General features: G+C 33.3%; 1 protein-coding gene across 2 annotated transcripts in view; it reads right to left on the reverse strand.

The window, feature by feature from the left end:
- Positions 1-24,303, reverse strand: part of LOC131604000 (uncharacterized) — a 60,824-nt gene extending 36,521 nt beyond the window's left edge. The window contains exons 1-5 of one of the 2 annotated variants that reach the window (XM_058876485.1): positions 23,672-24,289; positions 22,970-23,122; positions 22,533-22,634; positions 22,306-22,452; positions 21,680-22,190 (exon numbers count right to left, since the gene is read on the reverse strand). In XM_058876485.1, the coding sequence (XP_058732468.1) occupies positions 22,056-22,190; positions 22,306-22,452; positions 22,533-22,634; positions 22,970-23,122; positions 23,672-24,205 (1,071 nt within the window). In that variant the 5' untranslated portion in view covers positions 24,206-24,289 and the 3' untranslated portion in view covers positions 21,680-22,055. Of the gene's footprint in view, positions 1-21,679; positions 22,191-22,305; positions 22,453-22,532; positions 22,635-22,969; positions 23,123-23,671 lie in introns of those variants that run through there. The other variant, XM_058876486.1, reaches the window with a different exon arrangement.
- Positions 24,304-24,537: the final 234 nt, after the last annotated feature.

The raw sequence follows: 24,537 nt of genomic DNA on the forward strand, positions 1-24,537 counted from the left end.
TAATTAATAATTAAATATACAATATTTTTATTAAATATTTTAATTCCATTTACTCATTTTGCTTTAATGTTACCGGTTGTTTCCTTGAGTAACCTCGCAACAGATTTTTAAAACAACACTCACTCGAGCCTTCTTTTCTCAATTTAACAAGTTTGTTCAAACCCATCAAGTTTCTCCAGTTTGTTCTTTTCTCATTCACTTCGTGTCTATTCGTTACTCAAGTTTGTTCAAACTAGGGGTGACAATTGGATCCATTAAGCTAAAATCCATCTACTAAAAAATCCAACCAATCCATCCACCAAATAAAAAATAAGTTAATGGATGGATTAAATCCCTCCATTTATATACATGGATAAATCCAATCCATCCAACACATTTTGATAATCCAATGGATTGTTTCTATTTTATGCGTTAAATGGTTTAAATTATTTTTTAAAAAAAATAAAATTTAAAAATACGAAAAATCGAGTTTCTTCATAAAATTGAAATATCGAGTTATTTCGGTAAACGAAAAAAATAGAGTTTTTTCGAAAAATGAAAAACTCGAGTTTTTTCTAATGAACGAAAAAGTAAACTTATTTTTTTGAAAAACGATAAAATCAAGTTTTTTCGAAAAACGGAAAAATTGAGTTTTTCCGAAAAAACGAAAAAATCGTATTTTTTCGAAAAACAAAAAAAAAATCAAGCTTTTTGGGAAAACGAAAAAATCGCGTTTTTTTTTTAAGAAATACGAAAAAATCGAGTTTTCCGAAAAAACAAAAAATCGAGTTTTTTCGAAAAACGAAAAGTCGAGTTTTTTCGGGGAAAAACAAAAAAAACGAGTTTTTTCCGCAAAAAATCTAGTTTTTTCGGGAAAAACGAAAAAATTTGAGTTTTTCCAGAAAAACGAAAAAAATTCGAGTTTTTTCGGAAAAATGAAATAGTCGAGTTTTTTCTGAAAAACGAAAAAATCGAAGTTTTCGGGAAAAACGAAAAAATTAGCATCAAGAACGTCCAAAAACCTAACTTGTAGTCTACTTTAATGCAGCGGATTATGAATGAAGGTTGGTTTTCTTAGCATAATGCATATAATAAACTAGTATTGATCTTATTTTGATTGTTGACCTCTCATTTTGATATGCAGTAACCATGTCAGAACAAGATTTGTTGCCGCAGCAGACTAAAGCATTATATCTACTCCAAAATCGGGAAGTCGTTGGAGTACCTGAGGGAGGGAGAAAGAAAACAAAAGGGGGCATTTTTAACCCCTTTACAATGGGAGGAATAGCAAGTTTAGTTGCATTAATGATGAGATAAGGAATCTCTGAGACAGAAGAAGATCAATACGCCTAAAAAAAGAAGAGGGACGCAATCGAAAAATACTTTGATCTTGACCTCAAATCTTAATCCCTGGAGACAAGAATTTGACAAAACTGGATTACCGAATTTTAACGTACTGTACCGTGAAGAAGGTAAATCTGGTGCTTATATAAACTTTCGTTCGTGTGACATTGTCTTCTCAAATTATGATGACATAGAACTTTCTCCTAATAAACACGACAGAGTATTATGGCATAATTGGGAAAGGTAGGTCGTTGAGAACGCGGTCTCTCAACATTACGACATGAGGCAGTATATTATGAGACTGAATGCCAAGAAGAAATGGGTATTGGAGGGTATCCCACCCCAAGAAATGTCCCCAGTTTAGGTTTCTGTACTCACTGTTGTTTGAAAATGGTAGACCCAAGAACCAGCCATTAGAAAATAGAGAAGTAAGTAAATTGTTGAGGAATTTTAATATGTCGTGCCAGTTTAGTTTTCTGTACTCACAGTTAATTTTTAATTGTTTTTGTTTTTTTTTTTGCAGGAACTATTGAGGAATGGTACATTAAAGCAAGTTGATTTATATCAGTTCGGTTCTAAAGTGATTCAAACAGTTCCGATTACATTTACACCTCAAGAGGAGTTCTACCTAGACGCATGTCATTACGTGGAACAAAAACTGTCCAGCATCAATCGTGCCGATATAGGATTCTATAGAAATCTCGAAATGTGGATTATAAGGCTGAGAGACATGGCATCCAATGTGTCCCTCTGTGTCAAAATCGGCGATATACAAGGTACTTGTGGTATTACAGGTTTCATTTTATATTGTAGTTGTTGTTTAATCATGAGACTTTTATATTAGTAGTTGGTTTTTATATTGTGCCTTTTATACTCTTAGGGAATCCTGGTGCTTGAGCCGTGTAAAGATACTGAATACACATCAATGGGGTGAAAAAAATAAATTTTAACATATAATATAATTAATAATTAAATATACAATATTTTTATTAAATATTTTAATTCCATTTACTCATTTTGCTTTAATGTTACCGGTTGTTTCCTTGAGTAACCTCGCAACAGATTTTTAAAACAACACTCACTCGAGCCTTCTTTTCTCAATTTAACAAGTTTGTTCAAACCCATCAAGTTTCTCCAGTTTGTTCTTTTCTCATTCACTTCGTGTCTATTCGTTACTCAAGTTTGTTCAAACTAGGGTGACAATTGGATCCATTAAGCTAAAATCCATCCACTAAAAAATCCAACCAATCCATCCACCAAATAAAAAATAAGTTAATGGATGGATTAAATCCCTCCATTTATATACATGGATAAATCCAATTCATCCAACACATTTTGATAATCCAATGGATTGTTTTTATTTTATGCGTTAAATGGTTTAAATTATTTTTTAAAAAATATTAAAATTTAAAAATACGAAAAATCGAGTTTCTTCATAAAATTGAAATATCGAGTTATTTCGGTAAACGAAAAAAATAGAGTTTCTTCGAAAAATGAAAAACTCGAGTTTTTTCTGATGAACGAAAAAGTAAAGTTATTTTTTTAAAAACGATAAAATCAAGTTTTTTCGAAAAACGGAAAAATTGAATTTTTCCGAAAAACGAAAAAATCGTATCTTTTCGAAAAACAAAAAAAAAAATCAAGCTTTTTGGGAAAACAAAAAAATCGCGTTTTTTTTAAGAAATACGAAAAAATCGAGTTTTCCTAAAAAACAAAAAATCGAGTTTTTTTCGAAAAACGAAAAGTCGAGTTTTTTCCCGCAAAAAATCGAGTTTTTTCGGGAAAAACGAAAAAATTGAGTTTTTCCGGAAAAATGAAAAAAATCGAGGTTTTTCGGAAAAATGAAATAGTCGAGTTTTTCTGAAAAACGAAAAAATTAGCATCAAGAACTTCAAACCCATCAAGAACGTCCAAAAACCTAACTTGTAGTCTACTTTAATGCAGCGGATTATGAATGAAGGTTGGTTTTCTTAGCATAATGCATATAATAAACTAGTATTGATCTTATTTTGATTGTTGACCTCTCATTTTGATATGCAGTAACCATGTCAGAACAAGATTTGTTGCCGCAGCAGACTAAAGCATTATATCTACTCCAAAATCGGGAAGTCGTTGGAGTACCTGAGGGAGGGAGAAAGAAAACAAAAGGGGGCATTTTTAACCCCTTTACAATGGGAGGAATAGCAAGTTTAGTTGCATTAATGATGAGATAAGGAATCTCTGAGACAGAAGAAGATCAATACGCCTAAAAAAAGAAGAGGGACGCAATCGAAAAATACTTTGATCTTGACCTCAAATCTTAATCCCTGGAGACAAGAATTTGACAAAACTGGATTACCGAATTTTAACGTACTGTACCGTGAAGAAGGTAAATCTGGTGCTTATATAAACTTTCGTTCGTGTGACATTGTCTTCTCGAGTTATGATGACATAGAACTTTCTCCTAATAAACACGACAGAGTATTATGGCATAATTGGGAAAGGTAGGTCGTTGAGAACGCGGTCTCTCAACATTACGACATGAGGCAGTATATTATGAGACTGAATGCCAAGAAGAAATGGGTATTGGAGGGTATCCCACACCAAGAAATGTCCCCAATCCAGTTTAGGTTTCTGTACTCACTGTTGTTTGAAAATGGAAGACCCAAGAACCAGCCATTAGAAAATAGAGAAGTAACTAAATTGTTGAGGAATTGTAATATGTCGTGCCAGTTTAGTTTTCTGTACTCACAGTTAATTTTTAATTGTTTCTGTTTTTTTTGCAGGAACTGTTGAGGAATGGTACATTAAAGCAAGTTGATTTATATCAGTTCGGTTCTAAAGTGATTCAAACAGTTCCGATTACATTTACACCTCAAAAAGAGGAGGTCTACCTAGACGCAAGTCATTACGTGGAACAAAAACTGTTTAGCATCAATAGTGCCGATATAGGATTCTATAGAAATCTCGAAATGTGGATTATAAGGCTGAGAGACATGGCATCCAATGTGTCCATCTGTGTCAAAATCGGCGATATACAAGGTACTTGTGGTATTACAGGTTCCATTTTATATTGTAGTTGTTGTTTAATCATGAGACTTTTATATTAGTAGTTGGTTTTTATATTGTGCCTTTTATACTCTTAGGGAATCCTGGTGCTTGGGCCGTGTAAAGATACTGAATACACATCAATGGGGTGAAAAAAATAAATTGTAACATATAATATAATTAATAATTAAATATACAATATTTTTATTAAATATTTTAATTCCATTTACTCATTTTGCTTTAATGTTACCGGTTGTTTCCTTGAGTAACCTCGCAACAGATTTTTAAAACAACACTCACTCGAGCCTTCTTTTCTCAATTTAACAAGTTTGTTCAAACCCATCAAGTTTCTCCAGTTTGTTCTTTTCTCGTTCACTTCGTGTCTATTCGTTACTCAAGTTTGTTCAAACTAGGGGTGACAATTGGATCCATTAAGCTAAAATCCATCCACTAAAAAATCCAACCAATCCATCCACCAAATAAAAAATAAGTTAATGGATGGATTAAATCCCTCCATTTATATACATGGATAAATCCAATCCATCCAACACATTTTGATAATCCAATGGATTGTTTCTATTTTATGCGTTAAATGGTTTAAATTATTTTTAAAAAAAAATAAAATTTAAAAATACGAAAAATCGAGTTTCTTCATAAAATTGAAATATCGAGTTATTTCGGTAAACGAAAAAAATAGTGTTTTTTCGAAAAATGAAAAACTCGAGTTTTTTCTAATGAACGAAAAAGTAAACTTATTTTTTTGAAAAACGATAAAATCAAGTTTTTTCGAAAAACGGAAAAATTGAGTTTTTCCGAAAAACGAAAAAATCGTATTTTTTCGAAAAACAAAAAAAAATCAAGCTTTTTGGGAAAACGAAAAAATCGCGTTTTTTTTTAAGAAATACGAAAAAATCGAGTTTTCCGAAAAAACAAAAAAACGAGTTTTTTCGAAAAACGAAAAGTCGAGTTTTTTCGGGGAAAAACAAAAAAAACGAGTTTTTTCCGCAAAAAATCTAGTTTTTTCGGGAAAAACGAAAAAATTTGAGTTTTTCCAGAAAAACGAAAAAAATTCGAGTTTTTTCGGAAAAATGAAATAGTCGAGTTTTTTCTGAAAAACGAAAAAATCGAAGTTTTCGGGAAAAACGAAAAAATTAGCATCAAGAACGTCCAAAAACCTAACTTGTAGTCTACTTTAATGCAGCGGATTATGAATGAAGGTTGGTTTTCTTAGCATAATGCATATAATAAACTAGTATTGATCTTATTTTGATTGTTGACCTCTCATTTTGATATGCAGTAACCATGTCAGAACAAGATTTGTTGCCGCAGCAGACTAAAGCATTATATCTACTCCAAAATCGGGAAGTCGTTGGAGTACCTGAGGGAGGGAGAAAGAAAACAAAAGGGGGCATTTTTAACCCCTTTACAATGGGAGGAATAGCAAGTTTAGTTGCATTAATGATGAGATAAGGAATCTCTGAGACAGAAGAAGATCAATACGCCTAAAAAAAGAAGAGGGACGCAATCGAAAAATACTTTGATCTTGACCTCAAATCTTAATCCCTGGAGACAAGAATTTGACAAAACTGGATTACCAAATTTTAACGTACTGTACCGTGAAGAAGGTAAATCTGGTGCTTATATAAACTTTCGTTCGTGTGACATTGTCTTCTCGAGTTATGATGACATAGAACTTTCTCCTAATAAACACGACAGAGTATTATGGCATAATTGGGAAAGGTAGGTCGTTGAGAACGCGGTCTCTCAACATTACGACATGAGGCAGTATATTATGAGACTAAATGCCAAGAAGAAATGGGTATTGGAGGGTATCCCACCCCAAGAAATGTCCCCAGTTTAGGTTTCTGTACTCACTGTTGTTTGAAAATGGTAGACCCAAGAACCAGCCATTAGAAAATAGAGAAGTAAGTAAATTGTTGAGGAATTTTAATATGTCGTGCCAGTTTAGTTTTCTGTACTCACAGTTAATTTTTAATTGTTTCTGTTTTTTTTTTTGCAGGAACTATTGAGGAATGGTACATTAAAGCAAGTTGATTTATATCAGTTCGGTTCTAAAGTGATTCAAACAGTTCCGATTACATTTACACCTCAAGAGGAGTTCTACCTAGACGCATGTCATTACGTGGAACAAAAACTGTCCAGCATCAATCGTGCCGATATAGGATTCTATAGAAATCTCGAAATGTGGATTATAAGGCTGAGAGACATGGCATCCAATGTGTCCCTCTGTGTCAAAATCGGCGATATACAAGGTACTTGTGGTATTACAGGTTTCATTTTATATTGTAGTTGTTGTTTAATCATGAGACTTTTATATTAGTAGTTGGTTTTTATATTGTGCCTTTTATACTCTTAGGGAATCCTGGTGCTTGAGCCGTGTAAAGATACTGAATACACATCAATGGGGTGAAAAAAATAAATTTTAACATATAATATAATTAATAATTAAATATACAATATTTTTATTAAATATTTTAATTCCATTTACTCATTTTGCTTTAATGTTACCGGTTGTTTCCTTGAGTAACCTCGCAACAGATTTTTAAAACAACACTCACTCGAGCCTTCTTTTCTCAATTTAACAAGTTTGTTCAAACCCATCAAGTTTCTCCAGTTTGTTCTTTTCTCATTCACTTCGTGTCTATTCGTTACTCAAGTTTGTTCAAACTAGGGTGACAATTGGATCCATTAAGCTAAAATCCATCCACTAAAAAATCCAACCAATCCATCCACCAAATAAAAAATAAGTTAATGGATGGATTAAATCCCTCCATTTATATACATGGATAAATCCAATTCATCCAACACATCTTGATAATCCAATGGATTGTTTTTATTTTATGCGTTAAATGGTTTAAATTATTTTTTAAAAAAATATTAAAATTTAAAAATACGAAAAATCGAGTTTCTTCATAAAATTGAAATATCGAGTTATTTCGGTAAACGAAAAAAATAGAGTTTCTTCGAAAAATGAAAAACTCGAGTTTTTTCTGATGAACGAAAAAGTAAAGTTATTTTTTTAAAAACGATAAAATCAAGTTTTTTCGAAAAACGGAAAAATTGAATTTTTCCGAAAAACGAAAAAATCGTATCTTTTCGAAAAACAAAAAAAAAATCAAGCTTTTTGGGAAAACAAAAAAATCGCGTTTTTTTTAAGAAATACGAAAAAATCGAGTTTTCCTAAAAAAACAAAAAATCGAGTTTTTTTCGAAAAACGAAAAGTCGAGTTTTTTCCCGCAAAAAATCGAGTTTTTTCGGGAAAAACGAAAAAATTGAGTTTTTCCGGAAAAACCAAAAAAATCGAGGTTTTTCGGAAAAATGAAATAGTCGAGTTTTTCTGAAAAACGAAAAAATTAGCATCAAGAACTTCAAACCCATCAAGAACGTCCAAAAACCTAACTTGTAGTCTACTTTAATGCAGCGGATTATGAATGAAGGTTGGTTTTCTTAGCATAATGCATATAATAAACTAGTATTGATCTTATTTTGATTGTTGACCTCTCATTTTGATATGCAGTAACCATGTCAGAACAAGATTTGTTGCCGCAGCAGACTAAAGCATTATATCTACTCCAAAATCGGGAAGTCGTTGGAGTACCTGAGGGAGGGAGAAAGAAAACAAAAGGGGGCATTTTTAACCCCTTTACAATGGGAGGAATAGCAAGTTTAGTTGCATTAATGATGAGATAAGGAATCTCTGAGACAGAAGAAGATCAATACGCCTAAAAAAAGAAGAGGGACGCAATCGAAAAATACTTTGATCTTGACCTCAAATCTTAATCCCTGGAGACAAGAATTTGACAAAACTGGATTACCGAATTTTAACGTACTGTACCGTGAAGAAGGTAAATCTGGTGCTTATATAAACTTTCGTTCGTGTGACATTGTCTTCTCGAGTTATGATGACATAGAACTTTCTCCTAATAAACACGACAGAGTATTATGGCATAATTGGGAAAGGTAGGTCGTTGAGAACGCGGTCTCTCAACATTACGACATGAGGCAGTATATTATGAGACTGAATGCCAAGAAGAAATGGGTATTGGAGGGTATCCCACACCAAGAAATGTCCCCAATCCAGTTTAGGTTTCTGTACTCACTGTTGTTTGAAAATGGAAGACCCAAGAACCAGCCATTAGAAAATAGAGAAGTAACTAAATTGTTGAGGAATTGTAATATGTCGTGCCAGTTTAGTTTTCTGTACTCACAGTTAATTTTTAATTGTTTCTGTTTTTTTTTGCAGGAACTGTTGAGGAATGGTACATTAAAGCAAGTTGATTTATATCAGTTCGGTTCTAAAGTGATTCAAACAGTTCCGATTACATTTACACCTCAAGAAGAGGAGGTCTACCTAGACGCAAGTCATTACGTGGAACAAAAACTGTTTAGCATCAATAGTGCCGATATAGGATTCTATAGAAATCTCGAAATGTGGATTATAAGGCTGAGAGACATGGCATCCAATGTGTCCATCTGTGTCAAAATCGGCGATATACAAGGTACTTGTGGTATTACAGGTTCCATTTTATATTGTAGTTGTTGTTTAATCATGAGACTTTTATATTAGTAGTTGGTTTTTATATTGTGCCTTTTATACTCTTAGGGAATCCTGGTGCTTGGGCCGTGTAAAGATACTGAATACACATCAATGGGGTGAAAAAAATAAATTGTAACATATAATATAATTAATAATTAAATATACAATATTTTTATTAAATATTTTAATTCCATTTACTCATTTTGCTTTAATGTTACCGGTTGTTTCCTTGAGTAACCTCGCAACAGATTTTTAAAACAACACTCACTCGAGCCTTCTTTTCTCAATTTAACAAGTTTGTTCAAACCCATCAAGTTTCTCCAGTTTGTTCTTTTCTCATTCACTTCGTGTCTATTCGTTACTCAAGTTTGTTCAAACTAGGGGTGACAATTGGATCCATTAAGCTAAAATCCATCCACTAAAAAATCCAACCAATCCATCCACCAAATAAAAAATAAGTTAATGGATGGATTAAATCCCTCCATTTATATACATGGATAAATCCAATCCATCCAACACATTTTGATAATCCAATGGATTGTTTCTATTTTATGCGTTAAATGGTTTAAATTATTTTTAAAAAAAAATAAAATTTAAAAATACGAAAAATCGAGTTTCTTCATAAAATTGAAATATCGAGTTATTTCGGTAAACGAAAAAAATAGTTTTTTCGAAAAATGAAAAACTCGAGTTTTTTCTAATGAACGAAAAAGTAAACTTATTTTTTTGAAAAACGATAAAATCAAGTTTTTTCGAAAAACGGAAAAATTGAATTTTTCCGAAAAACGAAAAAATCGTATCTTTTCGAAAAACAAAAAAAAAATCAAGCTTTTTGGGAAAACAAAAAAATCGCGTTTTTTTTAAGAAATACGAAAAAATCGAGTTTTCCTAAAAAACAAAAAATCGAGTTTTTTTCGAAAAACGAAAAGTCGAGTTTTTTCCCGCAAAAAATCGAGTTTTTTCGGGAAAAACGAAAAAATTGAGTTTTTCCGGAAAAATGAAAAAAATCGAGGTTTTTCGGAAAAATGAAATAGTCGAGTTTTTCTGAAAAACGAAAAAATTAGCATCAAGAACTTCAAACCCATCAAGAACGTCCAAAAACCTAACTTGTAGTCTACTTTAATGCAGCGGATTATGAATGAAGGTTGGTTTTCTTAGCATAATGCATATAATAAACTAGTATTGATCTTATTTTGATTGTTGACCTCTCATTTTGATATGCAGTAACCATGTCAGAACAAGATTTGTTGCCGCAGCAGACTAAAGCATTATATCTACTCCAAAATCGGGAAGTCGTTGGAGTACCTGAGGGAGGGAGAAAGAAAACAAAAGGGGGCATTTTTAACCCCTTTACAATGGGAGGAATAGCAAGTTTAGTTGCATTAATGATGAGATAAGGAATCTCTGAGACAGAAGAAGATCAATACGCCTAAAAAAAGAAGAGGGACGCAATCGAAAAATACTTTGATCTTGACCTCAAATCTTAATCCCTGGAGACAAGAATTTGACAAAACTGGATTACCGAATTTTAACGTACTGTACCGTGAAGAAGGTAAATCTGGTGCTTATATAAACTTTCGTTCGTGTGACATTGTCTTCTCGAGTTATGATGACATAGAACTTTCTCCTAATAAACACGACAGAGTATTATGGCATAATTGGGAAAGGTAGGTCGTTGAGAACGCGGTCTCTCAACATTACGACATGAGGCAGTATATTATGAGACTGAATGCCAAGAAGAAATGGGTATTGGAGGGTATCCCACACCAAGAAATGTCCCCAATCCAGTTTAGGTTTCTGTACTCACTGTTGTTTGAAAATGGAAGACCCAAGAACCAGCCATTAGAAAATAGAGAAGTAACTAAATTGTTGAGGAATTGTAATATGTCGTGCCAGTTTAGTTTTCTGTACTCACAGTTAATTTTTAATTGTTTCTGTTTTTTTTTGCAGGAACTGTTGAGGAATGGTACATTAAAGCAAGTTGATTTATATCAGTTCGGTTCTAAAGTGATTCAAACAGTTCCGATTACATTTACACCTCAAGAAGAGGAGGTCTACCTAGACGCAAGTCATTACGTGGAACAAAAACTGTTTAGCATCAATAGTGCCGATATAGGATTCTATAGAAATCTCGAAATGTGGATTATAAGGCTGAGAGACATGGCATCCAATGTGTCCATCTGTGTCAAAATCGGCGATATACAAGGTACTTGTGGTATTACAGGTTCCATTTTATATTGTAGTTGTTGTTTAATCATGAGACTTTTATATTAGTAGTTGGTTTTTATATTGTGCCTTTTATACTCTTAGGGAATCCTGGTGCTTGGGCCGTGTAAAGATACTGAATACACATCAATGGGGTGAAAAAAATAAATTGTAACATATAATATAATTAATAATTAAATATACAATATTTTTATTAAATATTTTAATTCCATTTACTCATTTTGCTTTAATGTTACCGGTTGTTTCCTTGAGTAACCTCGCAACAGATTTTTAAAACAACACTCACTCGAGCCTTCTTTTCTCAATTTAACAAGTTTGTTCAAACCCATCAAGTTTCTCCAGTTTGTTCTTTTCTCATTCACTTCGTGTCTATTCGTTACTCAAGTTTGTTCAAACTAGGGGTGACAATTGGATCCATTAAGCTAAAATCCATCCACTAAAAAATCCAACCAATCCATCCACCAAATAAAAAATAAGTTAATGGATGGATTAAATCCCTCCATTTATATACATGGATAAATCCAATCCATCCAACACATTTTGATAATCCAATGGATTGTTTCTATTTTATGCGTTAAATGGTTTAAATTATTTTTAAAAAAAATAAAATTTAAAAATACGAAAAATCGAGTTTCTTCATAAAATTGAAATATCGAGTTATTTCGGTAAACGAAAAAAATAGTTTTTTCGAAAAATGAAAAACTCGAGTTTTTTCTAATTAACGAAAAAGTAAACTTATTTTTTTGAAAAACGATAAAATCAAGTTTTTTCGAAAAACGGAAAAATTGAGTTTTTCCGAAAAACGAAAAAATCGTATTTTTTCGAAAAACAAAAAAAAAATCAAGCTTTTTGGGAAAACGAAAAAATCGCGTTTTTTTTAAGAAATACGAAAAAATCGAGTTTTCCGAAAAAACAAAAAATCGAGTTTTTTCGAAAAACGAAAAGTCGAGTTTTTTCGGGGAAAAACAAAAAAATGAGTTTTTTCCGCAAAAAATCTAGTTTTTTCGGGGAAAAACGAAAAAATTTGAGTTTTTCCAGAAAAACGAAAAAAATTCGAGTTTTTTCGGAAAAATGAAATAGTCGAGTTTTTTCTGAAAAACGAAAAAATCGAAGTTTTCGGGAAAAACGAAAAAATTAGCATCAAGAACTTCAAACCCATCAAGAACGTCCAAAAACCTAACTTGTAGTCTACTTTAATGCAGCGGATTATGAATGAAGGTTGGTTTTCTTAGCATAATGCATATAATAAACTAGTATTGATCTTATTTTGATTGTTGACCTCTCATTTTGATATGCAGTAAACATGTCAGAACAAGATTTGTTGCCGCATCAGACTAAAGCATTATATCTACTCCAAAATCGGGAAGTCGTTGGAGTACCTGAGGGAGGGAGAAAGAAAACAAAAGGGGGCATTTTTAACCCCTTTACAATGGGAGGAATAGCAAGTTTAGTTGCATTAATGATGAGATAAGGAATCTCTGAGACAGAAGAAGATCAATACGCCTAAAAAAAGAAGAGGGGCGCAATCGAAAAATACTTTGATCTTGACCTCAAATCTTAATCCCTGGAGACAAGAATTTGACAAAACTGGATTACCAAATTTTAACGTACTGTACCGTGAAAAAGGTAAATCTGGTGCTTATATAAACTTTCGTTCGTGTGACATTGTCTTCTCGAGTTATGATGACATAGAACTTTCTCCTACTAAACACGACAGAGTATTATGGCATAATTGGGAAAGGTAGGTCGTTGAGAACGCGGTCTCTCAACATTACGACATGAGGCAGTATATTATGAGACTGAATGCCAAGAAGAAATGGGTATTGGAGGGTATCCCACCCCAAAGAAATGTCCCCAATCCAGTTTAGGTTTCTGTACTCACTGTTGTTTGAAAATGGAAGACCCAAGAACCAGCCATTAGAAAATAGAGAAGTAACTAAATTGTTGAGGAATTGTAATATGTCATGCCAGTTTAGTTTTCTGTACTCACAGTTAATTTTTAATTGTTTCTGTTTTTTTTTTGCAGGAACTGTTGAGGAATGGTACATTAAAGCATTATTTATATCAGTTCGGTTCTAAAGTGATTCAAACAGTTCCGATTACATTTACGCCTCAAGAAGAGGAGGTCTACCTAGACGCAAGTCATTACGTGGAACAAAAACTGTTCAGCATCAATAGTGCCGATATAGGATTCTATAGAAATCTCGAAATGTGGATTATAAGGCTGAGAGACATGGCATCCAATGTGACCCTCTGTATCAAAATCGGCGATATACAAGGTACTTGTGGTATTACAGGTTTCATTTTATATCGTAGTTGTTGTTTAATCATGAGACTTTTATATTAGCAGTTGGTTTTTATACTGTGCCTTTTATACTCTTAGGGGATCCTGGTGCTTGGGTCGTGTTAAACACTGTTACACCAGACACAGAGTGTACGATTTGTTGATCTGTTTTAAAGACGATTAAAATAGTTACAGGATGCAGCCATGTCTTCTGTGAGACATGCTGATACGATTGGTTCCTTATAAGTCCAGAGTGTCCTTTATGTTGGGCAATCATGGACGTTAACACGTTGTTTTCATCCCCTTTCAACGGGCAAAGCTTCAAAGTCATTCAATTGGTTAATCATTTGCGTAGACTAGAAAACATGCAGAAGAAGTCAATAGTGACTTCAAGATTTGAACTATTGTTATCCTGGCTGGAAGAACATCTCGGACAACTGGGTTTGACAGATCACAAAATTAACGGGGAGACGCTTATTGAGGAGGGATTGCAAATGGTAAACCAGTTTGAAAATGAAACCAATACAGTGGTTTTGCTTATAAATGTAAACCATATTTGCATGGACTTCACTTCCGTCAATCGGCTTTATGTGATGGAGGGTATGAAGTTATCCGATGAAAACGAATTGATAAGTCACTTTAAAGGAATGGAGTACCGCGCTTTCAGATTTATAGTGAATGATAACATTGAATCCAGAATCCTCAAACTGCATGGAGATGGAGAAGTAGAAGAAAATTTTGAACTTCATGGAGATGGAGAAGTAAAAGAAGATTTTGAACTGCATGGAGATGGAGAAGTAGAAGAAGATTTTGAACTACATGGAGATGGAGAAGTAGAAGAAAGATGGAGAAGTAGAAGAAGATTTTCATTTGCATGGAGATGGAGAAGTAGAAGAAGATTTTCAAGAGTTTAGTATACTTGAAATACTTAAAATTTTTATATAGAGAGGGTTCACTTCTAAAAAAAAAAACATGTTTTGTCAGTTGTTTTGATGATGTTTTTGCAAATTCTGAGGCGTTCTTTGTTTGTATAATACCATTAGTTTTGCATTGATTTTATGATGACCCATGTACTTGGTTACAAGGCACAATACTTGTTGATGAATAAAGAAATGACATAATAATAAGTGCTACTCCATCAAATATAAGGTTTCGCCTCCTACTTGACATTTTTATTCTTTGTGTATCTTCAAATTTTTTAAAATTTTATTTCTCTTTCATTGATTAATAGAGATCATATTGAGAACATATTGTTAGAGTAAATACCTTATCCCCTTAGTTATACAGTCACCCCTCAAGGGGTGCGTTTTTACAACTACTCCTGTGAAATACCAGATTTTGTTAAAGACTGATAAAAAATTTACATAACATTATTTTTATAAAATCTATCTAGTACTATAAGATGTCGAGCAACAGTAGTACCAGTGTACCACATTGATGAGTTAAGAAAATAAATGAGTGAGTGTCATATAAAATCAGCAAGAGAGTTTGTGCAAAAATTGTACAACCTTTATCTCGAGCGGTTGGTTAACAATATGTCGTTTTCAAAAACCATCATAATTTACGGTAAATAGTGACAGTTTTGTTAAACGCCGGAATAAAACCGCCATAATTTACGCGTTTTTTGTAGTGTCGAGCGATTGGTTAAGATTGAGTGTAGTACCATCTTAAATAAGTATAACAATGTTTTAGTTATTTTGGCTATGTGATGTATTTCAATAACTGATAAATGTTGATGAACACTTACACAAATCTCTTTCACTCCTGCACATTGTTTTCACTTTCATTTTAAAACCTTAATTAAGGACTCTACTTTTTGAATGCTTCAATCAAATAATATATTGTACTCAGCCATTATTAATATGTTATGTGTTTTTTCGTTTGAGGTTCCTCCTTATTTAATACCATAGTCACTTTAATATCACTTGTATTTCGTAGTTGTTCTTTGTAGGGGCTCCTTACAATAGTTGCAAACAATAAATTATAAATTTCTATAAGATGTTGACAATAGTACCACATCGAGGAATTAAAAAAATGAGTGACTGAATGCTATATATAAATTTAACAAGAGAATTTTGGAAAATTTATACTACCTTAATCTCGAGCGATTGATTAAGATTGAGTGTAGTACCATCTTAAATAAGTGTGATATTATTTTATTTATTTTGGCTATGTGATGTACTGCTATAACTGATAAATGTTGATAAACAATTATACAAATCTCTTTCACTCCTGCACAATGTTTTCACTTTCATTTTGAAACCTTTGATAAGGACTCTACTCTCTGAATGCTCAAATCAAATAATATCATGTACTTATCTATTGTTAATTTGTTGTGTGTTTTGTCGCATGAGGTTTATACTTATTTAATACTCCAATCACTTTAATATCACTTGTATTTAATACTCCAATAACGATAAATTATAAAATTCTATAAGATGTTGAGAAATATTACCACATCGAGAAGTTAAAAAAAATGAGTGACTAAATGCTATATATAAATTTAACAAGAGAATTTATGAAAATTTGTACTACCTTAATCTTGAGCGATTGGTTAAGATTAAGTGTAGTACCATCTTAAATAAGTATAATATTATTTTAGTAATTTTAGCTATGTGATGTACTTCTATAACTAATAATTGTTTTTAAACACTTATGCAAATCTCTTTCACTCCTGCACGTTGTTTTCACTTTTATTTTGAAACCTTAGATCAGGACTCTACTTTCTGAATTCTCAAATCAAATAATATGATGTATTCAGCCATTGTTAATTTGGTATGTGTTTTTTCGCATGAGGTTACTCCTTATTTAATACTCCAATCATATTAAAGACAAAAGATGTTCTGACCTAATAATCAGAAACTTCTAAGAACATTGTAAATTGGTCTAGTTAAGTCACATGCAATAAATCACCGTACTCAAAGTAAAGACAAAATTATGACATCTATTTTGGTCTACATCTTGGAAGAGTGAAAGAAGACACGCCGCCAACAAAAGATGTTCTGACCTAATAATCAGAAACTTCTAAGAACATTGTAAATTGGTCTAGTTAAGTCACATGCAAGAAATCACCGTACTCAAGGTAAAGACAAAATTATAACATTTATTTTGGTCTACATCTTGGAAGAGTGAAAGAAGACATGCCACCAATAACACCATCAATAGTAACTATTTTGGAAGAAGAAAATTGAAGAAGACACGCTATCGAACACCAATGATGAGATTCGTCTTGGAAATAGGTATTTCCTGATTCAGTCCATACCAAACATTAAATGCTATGTTCAAATATGATTCAATGGCTATGCTCCAACGATAATATACTCGAAGTCTATATAAAGAGCAAAACCTTGAAAGTGAATAGATGAGATTGTACGTATATGCTTAAGAGTATAAGAAAAATAAGTTGCACCATCAGAGGCAACATACACGAAGTATGTATACACAACATTAACCTATGAAAAGAAAATCTTAAGAGAGAAATGAAAAAAAACTGCATGTTATGCAGGATGCTATAATGAAAAGTTGAGAGATCTACTAATACATGATTTGCCCAAACAATCTTCACATTGAATGACTAGAGAAACTGTAAACACTGAGGTGTTGCTCTATAGTGTTTCATGTGTGTTTAAATTCATAAATGTGTTGCTAGCTGTAAAAGGCTCCACGATCAGTATTAAAGAAGAAGATGAAGATCAATGCACCAGAAGCTATCAACTTGAAAAGTTGTTGCTCAATATCTGCTTATTAAGAAGGAAGGAATATGGTCTTACAAGAAGAAATTACATTCAAGAGTTGAAGCTCTAATCCCCTTACTCAAGAAAGAGAAGACCAAGTCAAAGAAGCAATTTGAAACAAGAGTTGTTACTCTTAATCTGCTTTCCTAAGAAGAAGAAGAAGAAGATCTCATCCAGAAGTTGAAGAATACAAGATATTTTTAATTCTTGTAATAATAATATGTAAAACACAAGAGTTGTTGCTCGTATTGTGTTATTTCTTAAGAAACTTCTGATAGATTGTTTAGGCACCAAAAGTGACTTCTAGTCAGTGTGTCATAAACAATATGCTCTTAGAATAAGAGAAAAATCTGCTTGATTAGAAGCACTCTTGTAATCTCCATAAGAACAATTATAGTTTGAATTGGTGTTCCTTGAGTATCCTTCTGATTCAGATACTTGAGATGTCCAAGAGGTCTAGTTATACTATTGGAGGTGTCTAGGTCAATGAACGTTATATCTTACTGAGATCACTAGACGCTTCATTGTCTAGGGTTAGTCACTTGCGGGCAGCTTGTGCAGGAGTTTCTAGGTTGATGAACGTTATATCTTGCTAAGATTACTGAACGATTCATCATCTAGGGTTAGTCACTCGCGGATAGCTTGTGCGGATGGTTAGTCACAAGAAGGTTGCTTGTGCAGTTGTAATCAAGATTGATTATAGTGGATTAAGTCCTCAACTAAGAGAGGCAAAATCACATGAGGAGGGTGGACTAGAGGTAGCCTTGATGAGAAGGTGAACCAGGATAAAAATGAACGTGTCTTTTACTTTTTGAACCTTCTTTTAACTCAGACTTTCTATGCAATTCTTATTCAGAAGTTTGCTTAACTAAGTCAGAAGTTCTGATAAAGAAAAGAAACTAAATGAATGTGTGTCTAGTTGGTTATGGATTATCATTCTTCCTCAATATTATCCAAAGCATATCCAAAAAGATGAGATATCAGAAGAAAGGAAAGATTTATCAGAAAGGGGAAATAAATATCGAAGAACACAATTCAAACCCCCCTTTCTTGTGTTTTTCTCCACCTTCAACAATAAGTGACTGAATGCTATATATAAAATAGGATAAAGCTAACATGTGCCCTTGGGGCACATGTTAAGTAACCTAAATATAGTAAATTTGTATTAGAAAACGTAATAAACACATTAATTATAAACTTTTTATGAAAACAATGCACAATTTCTTAGAAAAAATTTCTACATTTATCTCTTAACATGTGCCCTTAGGGCACATGTTAGCATGACCCTATAAAATAAACTAGAGAATTTTCTAAAATTTGTACTACCATAATTTTGAGCGATTGGTTAAGATTTAGTCCAAAATCAACCATTCCGTTGCACCAAAGCTTTCAAGGTTCTTTTTAGATGGTTATAAAATATCTACAATGTGACTTCCAATCTCCCTTATTCCGTTAGTGACCCAAATCAAACCATAAAGATGATTTCATGCCTAACTTATGACAAGAATACTCATGCATCTTCCAATCACATGAATCAGGGGCAATCACCTTAATTTGCCTATGATTCATCCATCATCATTTCTTTTTCTATGAGATCACCGTCTACACCAATTGCTTGATCTAGAAATATCTCTTATCCAACTAGCCTTGTCGACTCAGTTCTCGTTATAGCAGATCTTCTCACATTTTACTTAACGGATTCTTCATTTTGATTTCAAGTGGTTGTGGCTTTAGTTTGTTGGTCTTCTTCAAGCAAAATTCTGATTGTATCTTGCTCATATTGAACTGACCCCTGGGTCCAATTCCACCATTTAATTTCATCTACCAAAACATCTCTACTTATCACTAGTTTATCATCATTTGGTGAATACAACTTTGTATGCACTTATCGAATAATAACCTATGAGCAACCATGGTCTGACTTTGATCATATAGCTTCTTCCTCACTTGTTCAAGTACATGAAACACATTGATCCAAATACTCTAAGATAACTCACATTTGTCTTTATTCATATCCAAGCATCCTAAGGTGTCTTTTCGACTATCTTTTTGGTTGGACATCTATTTAGAATGTATAGTACTGTCGAAGCTGCCTCTCCCCAAACTCTCTTTGGCCTTTCTTTAGCTTTTAACATACTCCTGGTCATGTTCACTATACTTCTATTTCTTCTCATTATTGTACCATCATGCTGAGGTGTATAGGGTGAAATGGCCTCGTACTCTATACCTTCCTCATTGCATAATCTTAAAAATTCCATAGAGGTGTATTCACCTCCACCATCAATTCTCGTTTTCTTTAACTTGCATCCACTTTGTTTCTCGACATGTAATTTAAAATTCTTGAACTGTGTGAATACCTCATTCTTCCTTTCAATAAGGTAGATTCGTGTATATCTAGTGAATTCATATATGAAAGTTAGGAAATAAAAATCACCTTTATTTGATCTTACTTCAGAAGGTCCACACACATCACACTGAACAAGCTCCAACTTTTCTCTCGACTTCATGGGCAAGTCATGCTTGAATGTTTTTCTAGTCTGCTTTACTTTGCAGCATTCCTCACAACCAGACTTGGTTCCTTCACTTGAGGTAAGTCATATACCTTCTTCTTCTGGTTGAGCATACCTAGACCTCTGAAATTCATGTGACCATACATGTGATGACATATCCAGTTGTTGTTTTCAACAACAGTCAAAGCAAGAGATTGATGATCAACCTTGTCGATTTTAATCTTGAAGGTTTTGTTATTTGTCAATGGTGCTTTCAAGAACATCCTTTATTCATAATTATACACCTTAATTTGATTTTCTTCCAACTTCATATTATATCCTTTGGCAAGTAACTGACATATGCTTATCAAATTATTTGTCATTGAAGTTACATACAATACATCAAAGATACTAGCTTTCTGACCATGTCTTCTCACCATAGCTATGTTTTCTTTTCCACTGGATGTGGCATACCTGTCATCTGCAAACATGGACGCAAGTCATTACGTGGAACAAAAATTGTTCAGCATCAATCGTGCCGATATAGGATTCTATAGAAATCTTGAAATGTGGATTATAAGGCTGAGAGACATGGAATCCAATGTGTCCCTCTGTGTCAAAATCGGAGATATACAAGGTACTTGTGGTATTACAGGTTTCATTTTATATCGTAGTTGTTGTTTAATCATGAGACTTTTATATTAGTAGTTGGTTTTTATACTGTGCCTTTTATACTCTTAGGGAATCCTGGTGCTTGGGCCGTGTTAAACACTGCTACACCAGACACAGAGTGTACGATTTGTTGGTCTGTTTTAAAGACGATTAAAATTGTTACAGGATGCAGCCATGTCTTCTGTGAGACATGCTGGTACGATTGGTTCCTTATAAGTCCAAATTGTCCTTTATGTCGGGCAATCATGGACGTTAACACGTTATTTTCATCCCCTTTCAACGGGCAAAGCCCAAAGTCGTTCAATTGGTTAATCATTTGCGCAGACCAGAAAACATGCGGAAGAAGTCAATAGTGACTTCAAGATTTGAACTATTGTTATCCTGGATGGAAGAACATCTCGCACAACTGGGTTTGACAGTTCACAAAATTAACGGGGAGACGCTTATTGAGGAGGGATTGCAAATGGTAAACCAGTTTGAAAATGAAACCAATGCAGTAGTTTTGCTCATAAATGTAAACCATATTTGCATGGACTTCACTTCAGTCAATCAGCTTATGTGATGGAGGGTATGAAGTTATCCGATGAAAACGAATTGATAAGTCACTTTAAAGGAATGGAGTACCGCGCTTTCAGATTTATAGTGAATGATAGCATTGAATCCAGAATCCTCAGACTGCATGGAGATGGAGAAGTAGAAGAAGATTTTGAACTGCATGGAGATGAAGAAGTAGAAGAAGATTTTAAACTGCATGGAGATGGAGAAGTAGAAGAAAGATGGAGAAGTAGAAGAAGATTTTCAACTGCATGGAGATGGACAAGTAGAAGAAGATTTTCAAGAGTTTAGTATACTTGAAATACTTAAGATTTTTATATAGAGAGGGTTCACTTCTAAAAAAAAACATGTTCTGTCAGTTGTTTTGACGATGTTTTTGTAAATTCTGAGTCGTTCTTTTCTTTGTTTGTATAATACCATTGCTTTTGCATTGATTTTATGATGACCCATGTACTTCGTTACTACAAGGCACAATTCTTGAAAAAAGAAATGACATAATAATAAGTGCTACTCCATCAAATATAAGGTTTCTCCTCCTACTTGACATTTTTATTCTCTGTGTTTCTTCAAATTTTTTAAAATTTTATTTCTCTTTCATTGATTAATTGAGATCATATTGAGAACATATTGTTAGAGTAAATACCTTATCCCCTTAGTTATACATACATGTCACCCCTCAAGGGGTGCGTTTTTACAACTACTGTTAAATACCGGACTTTGTTAAAGACTGATAAAAAAATTTACATAACATTATTTTTATAAAATCTATCTAGTACTATAAGATGTCGGGCAACAGTAGTACATTGATGAGTTAAGAAAATAAATGAATGAGTGTCATATAAAATCAGCAAGAGAGTTTGTGCAAAAATTGTACAGCCTTTATCTCGAGTGGAGATTAATCAAATGAAGGCATGTGGTGAAACTGTGAGTGAGCTAGTGAAGGTTGAGAAGGTTTTGACATCCTTGACTCCAAGATTTGATTACATTGTTTTTGCAATACATAAATCCTAGGACTGTGGCAATGAAAATGAATCCATTGTTTCATCCAATGACACCTCAAAAAGGAGGCTAAAAGTTCCAAGATGAAATGATGATTGATCACCAAAAAATGAAAAATTGATAGTTATATGGAGATATGAAAAATTATACATCTATTGTCTTAGTGAAACATGAGAAGAAATTTTCACTCAATGTCTAGCTGCAACCTGCTCCTTACACACAGGACAGAAATTTTTGTGTGCAACCCATTGTTGTATGCATTCAAAGTGATACAAATGATCACACTTCAGCTTCCCAATCTCATCATCTTCTTCAAACTCCTCCTGTACGGTACCATAAACCGAGAATTTTATTTACATTAACTAAAACTTAAACATAGTACATTAGGGATACAAGTATATTCAATCCAAAATTAAATTCTGCAAACTAGATAGATACCTGACAAATGCTGCATTTTTTGTCTACTTGATGTTTTGATGCATCATCGGAGAATCGAAGTTTAGTTTTCCTTATGTGAGGTTCCATTTCATCTTGTTTAAGTCCAGTATTGACATGACCGATTCTCTCACCAAGTTCAAGCAATTGCTATCAAACACAAACTGAGAACTTAGACAAACATGAAACAAAGTTGCACGCATGAACACGGGACAAAAGAAAGTACTCACCTCATATGACATGTTATCAACATCTAGTCTCAAATCTCTGAAAAGGTCGCGCGAATTGTATCGTCCTCCTCCCATTAGTATTCTTCCTTGAAGCACCATTATCTTCAAAGTCACAACAATAATCAAAATATGCAAATCAACTTTCAGATAACATTATTTTGTCCTAGAATCATGAGGCCTAACATAACAGTTCAATCAAGATTGAAACTCTCCAAATTATATAGCAAAACCGTAACATGTCCATACTTTTAGTAGACATTGAATTTATCAAATTTTGTCAGATATCAAGAGCGAAGTTAAGAACATGATTTGGTGTATTCTATTCAAGGAAAGCCAAACCAAATTTTACAAACTAGTAGCCGATACGTGTAAGTGCTATGCTACACAAAACAAAGAGTAACTTGCAGTGCTTAGAATACACAAGAGCATGAGCAAACCTCAGATAAATCATCAGAAGAGAGATCTCTGATATGGCGAGGGTATGCTGAAGTTCCAAAAGAGCATGCCGTGAAAATTTCAGGATCCGTATCCGGAAAAGAGAAGGCTTCTGGATAGACAGTAGTAGTACGCCTTCGGAATGAAGATGAAGGCTGCCAATATAGTCATTATGATGAAGTTTAGTACACAATCACATGTTAAGGAATTTGAAAACAAAACGCCGATAAAGTTTAACATATGGAAGCAAGCACAGATCAAACAAAAATCCAAACTTAACCATAAACACATATCTATCTAAATCACAACAAACAAGTAAGTTTATAAATAGACACACACATAAATGGTCTAAAAATGGAGAGAATGCATCATATTTACAAAAGATTTTCACTCATCAGAAAACATATGCACTGAAAAAATAAAACAAAAACAGCCCAACATGAAAACAATCTAAAGATTTAAGGCCCATACACACATAGAATAATTTTTCTATAGAATCTATCTCATATATATTCAAAGTTCAATTCATCAATAAATAAACAAGAACAATGGTCACTACTACTAGATTCATTCATACTAGTACATTCTAAATGCATGCAAAAGATCAATTAGGAAAAACAAAGAGAAACATCATTAATGCAACCTTAACCAATGTCCATAGAAGAACCCAAAAAAAAAAAAACACAAACAAGTATTACTATTACCTCTCTGTGAGTTATCTTTTCCAAATCAATCTTAGCCCTTGAAGACACATTCTTCTTTGAAACCACACAATCAACAGAAGCAGCAGGTCCACACCAAACATCTTGAAAATCAACACAAGTAGCAGCAGAAGAACCATCATTACTACTATTCCTGCTACTTCCTCCTGCAGAACCCCTCTTATGCTTCTTTTTTCTGGTTTTCTTCCCTTGATGAGTCCAATCTGCAGAAGCACGAATCACCGCCGGCACCGACACTTGCTGAGAAGCCCCGGCAGTGCATCCCAAACCTCTGAAACTAGCTGCCGCAGATAAAAAGTTGATCTTTTTGTTGGTGGGTTGCTGAGAAACAGCGGTTTCATTGGAGAGTGTGGAGAGAAGAAGAGATGAGATTGTGAAGTTGGAACGAGTGGTTTGGGTTTGTTGATCCATTTCTGAAATGGGTTTGTGGTGGTTTTGGATTTGGTTTCTGGGTTTTCTCGATTTCATCAAATGTTGTTGTTCTGTTTTTGTTTGTGTGACAGAAGAAGAAGACATGGTTAGTTGGAGAAGAAAGAATGAGATTGAAATTTTGCAGAGAATAATAATAATAATATTTTTAGTTTATTGAGATTTTTAATACTAATAATATATTTGTAGGGTTGGTGTACTTAGGTGGGGTTGTGTGTCACAAGATAGATAGAGTGAGAGGCTATGGTACTTATGAAAGGTAAAGGTTTGAAAATTCTTTGCTTTCTCTTTAATCTATGATTCTTACTATTTGGATTCTAGTAAAGGGCAACATAGTTTATATTTAAATGGAGTACTATTGAAAGTGTATTGAATATTATTTCTAGAATAGAAAGTCAAAACTTCTGCTGTAGTCTAGG

This window comes from Vicia villosa, linkage group LG5 (assembly GCF_029867415.1).
Source record: "Vicia villosa cultivar HV-30 ecotype Madison, WI linkage group LG5, Vvil1.0, whole genome shotgun sequence".
NCBI lineage: Eukaryota > Viridiplantae > Streptophyta > Magnoliopsida > Fabales > Fabaceae > Vicia > Vicia villosa.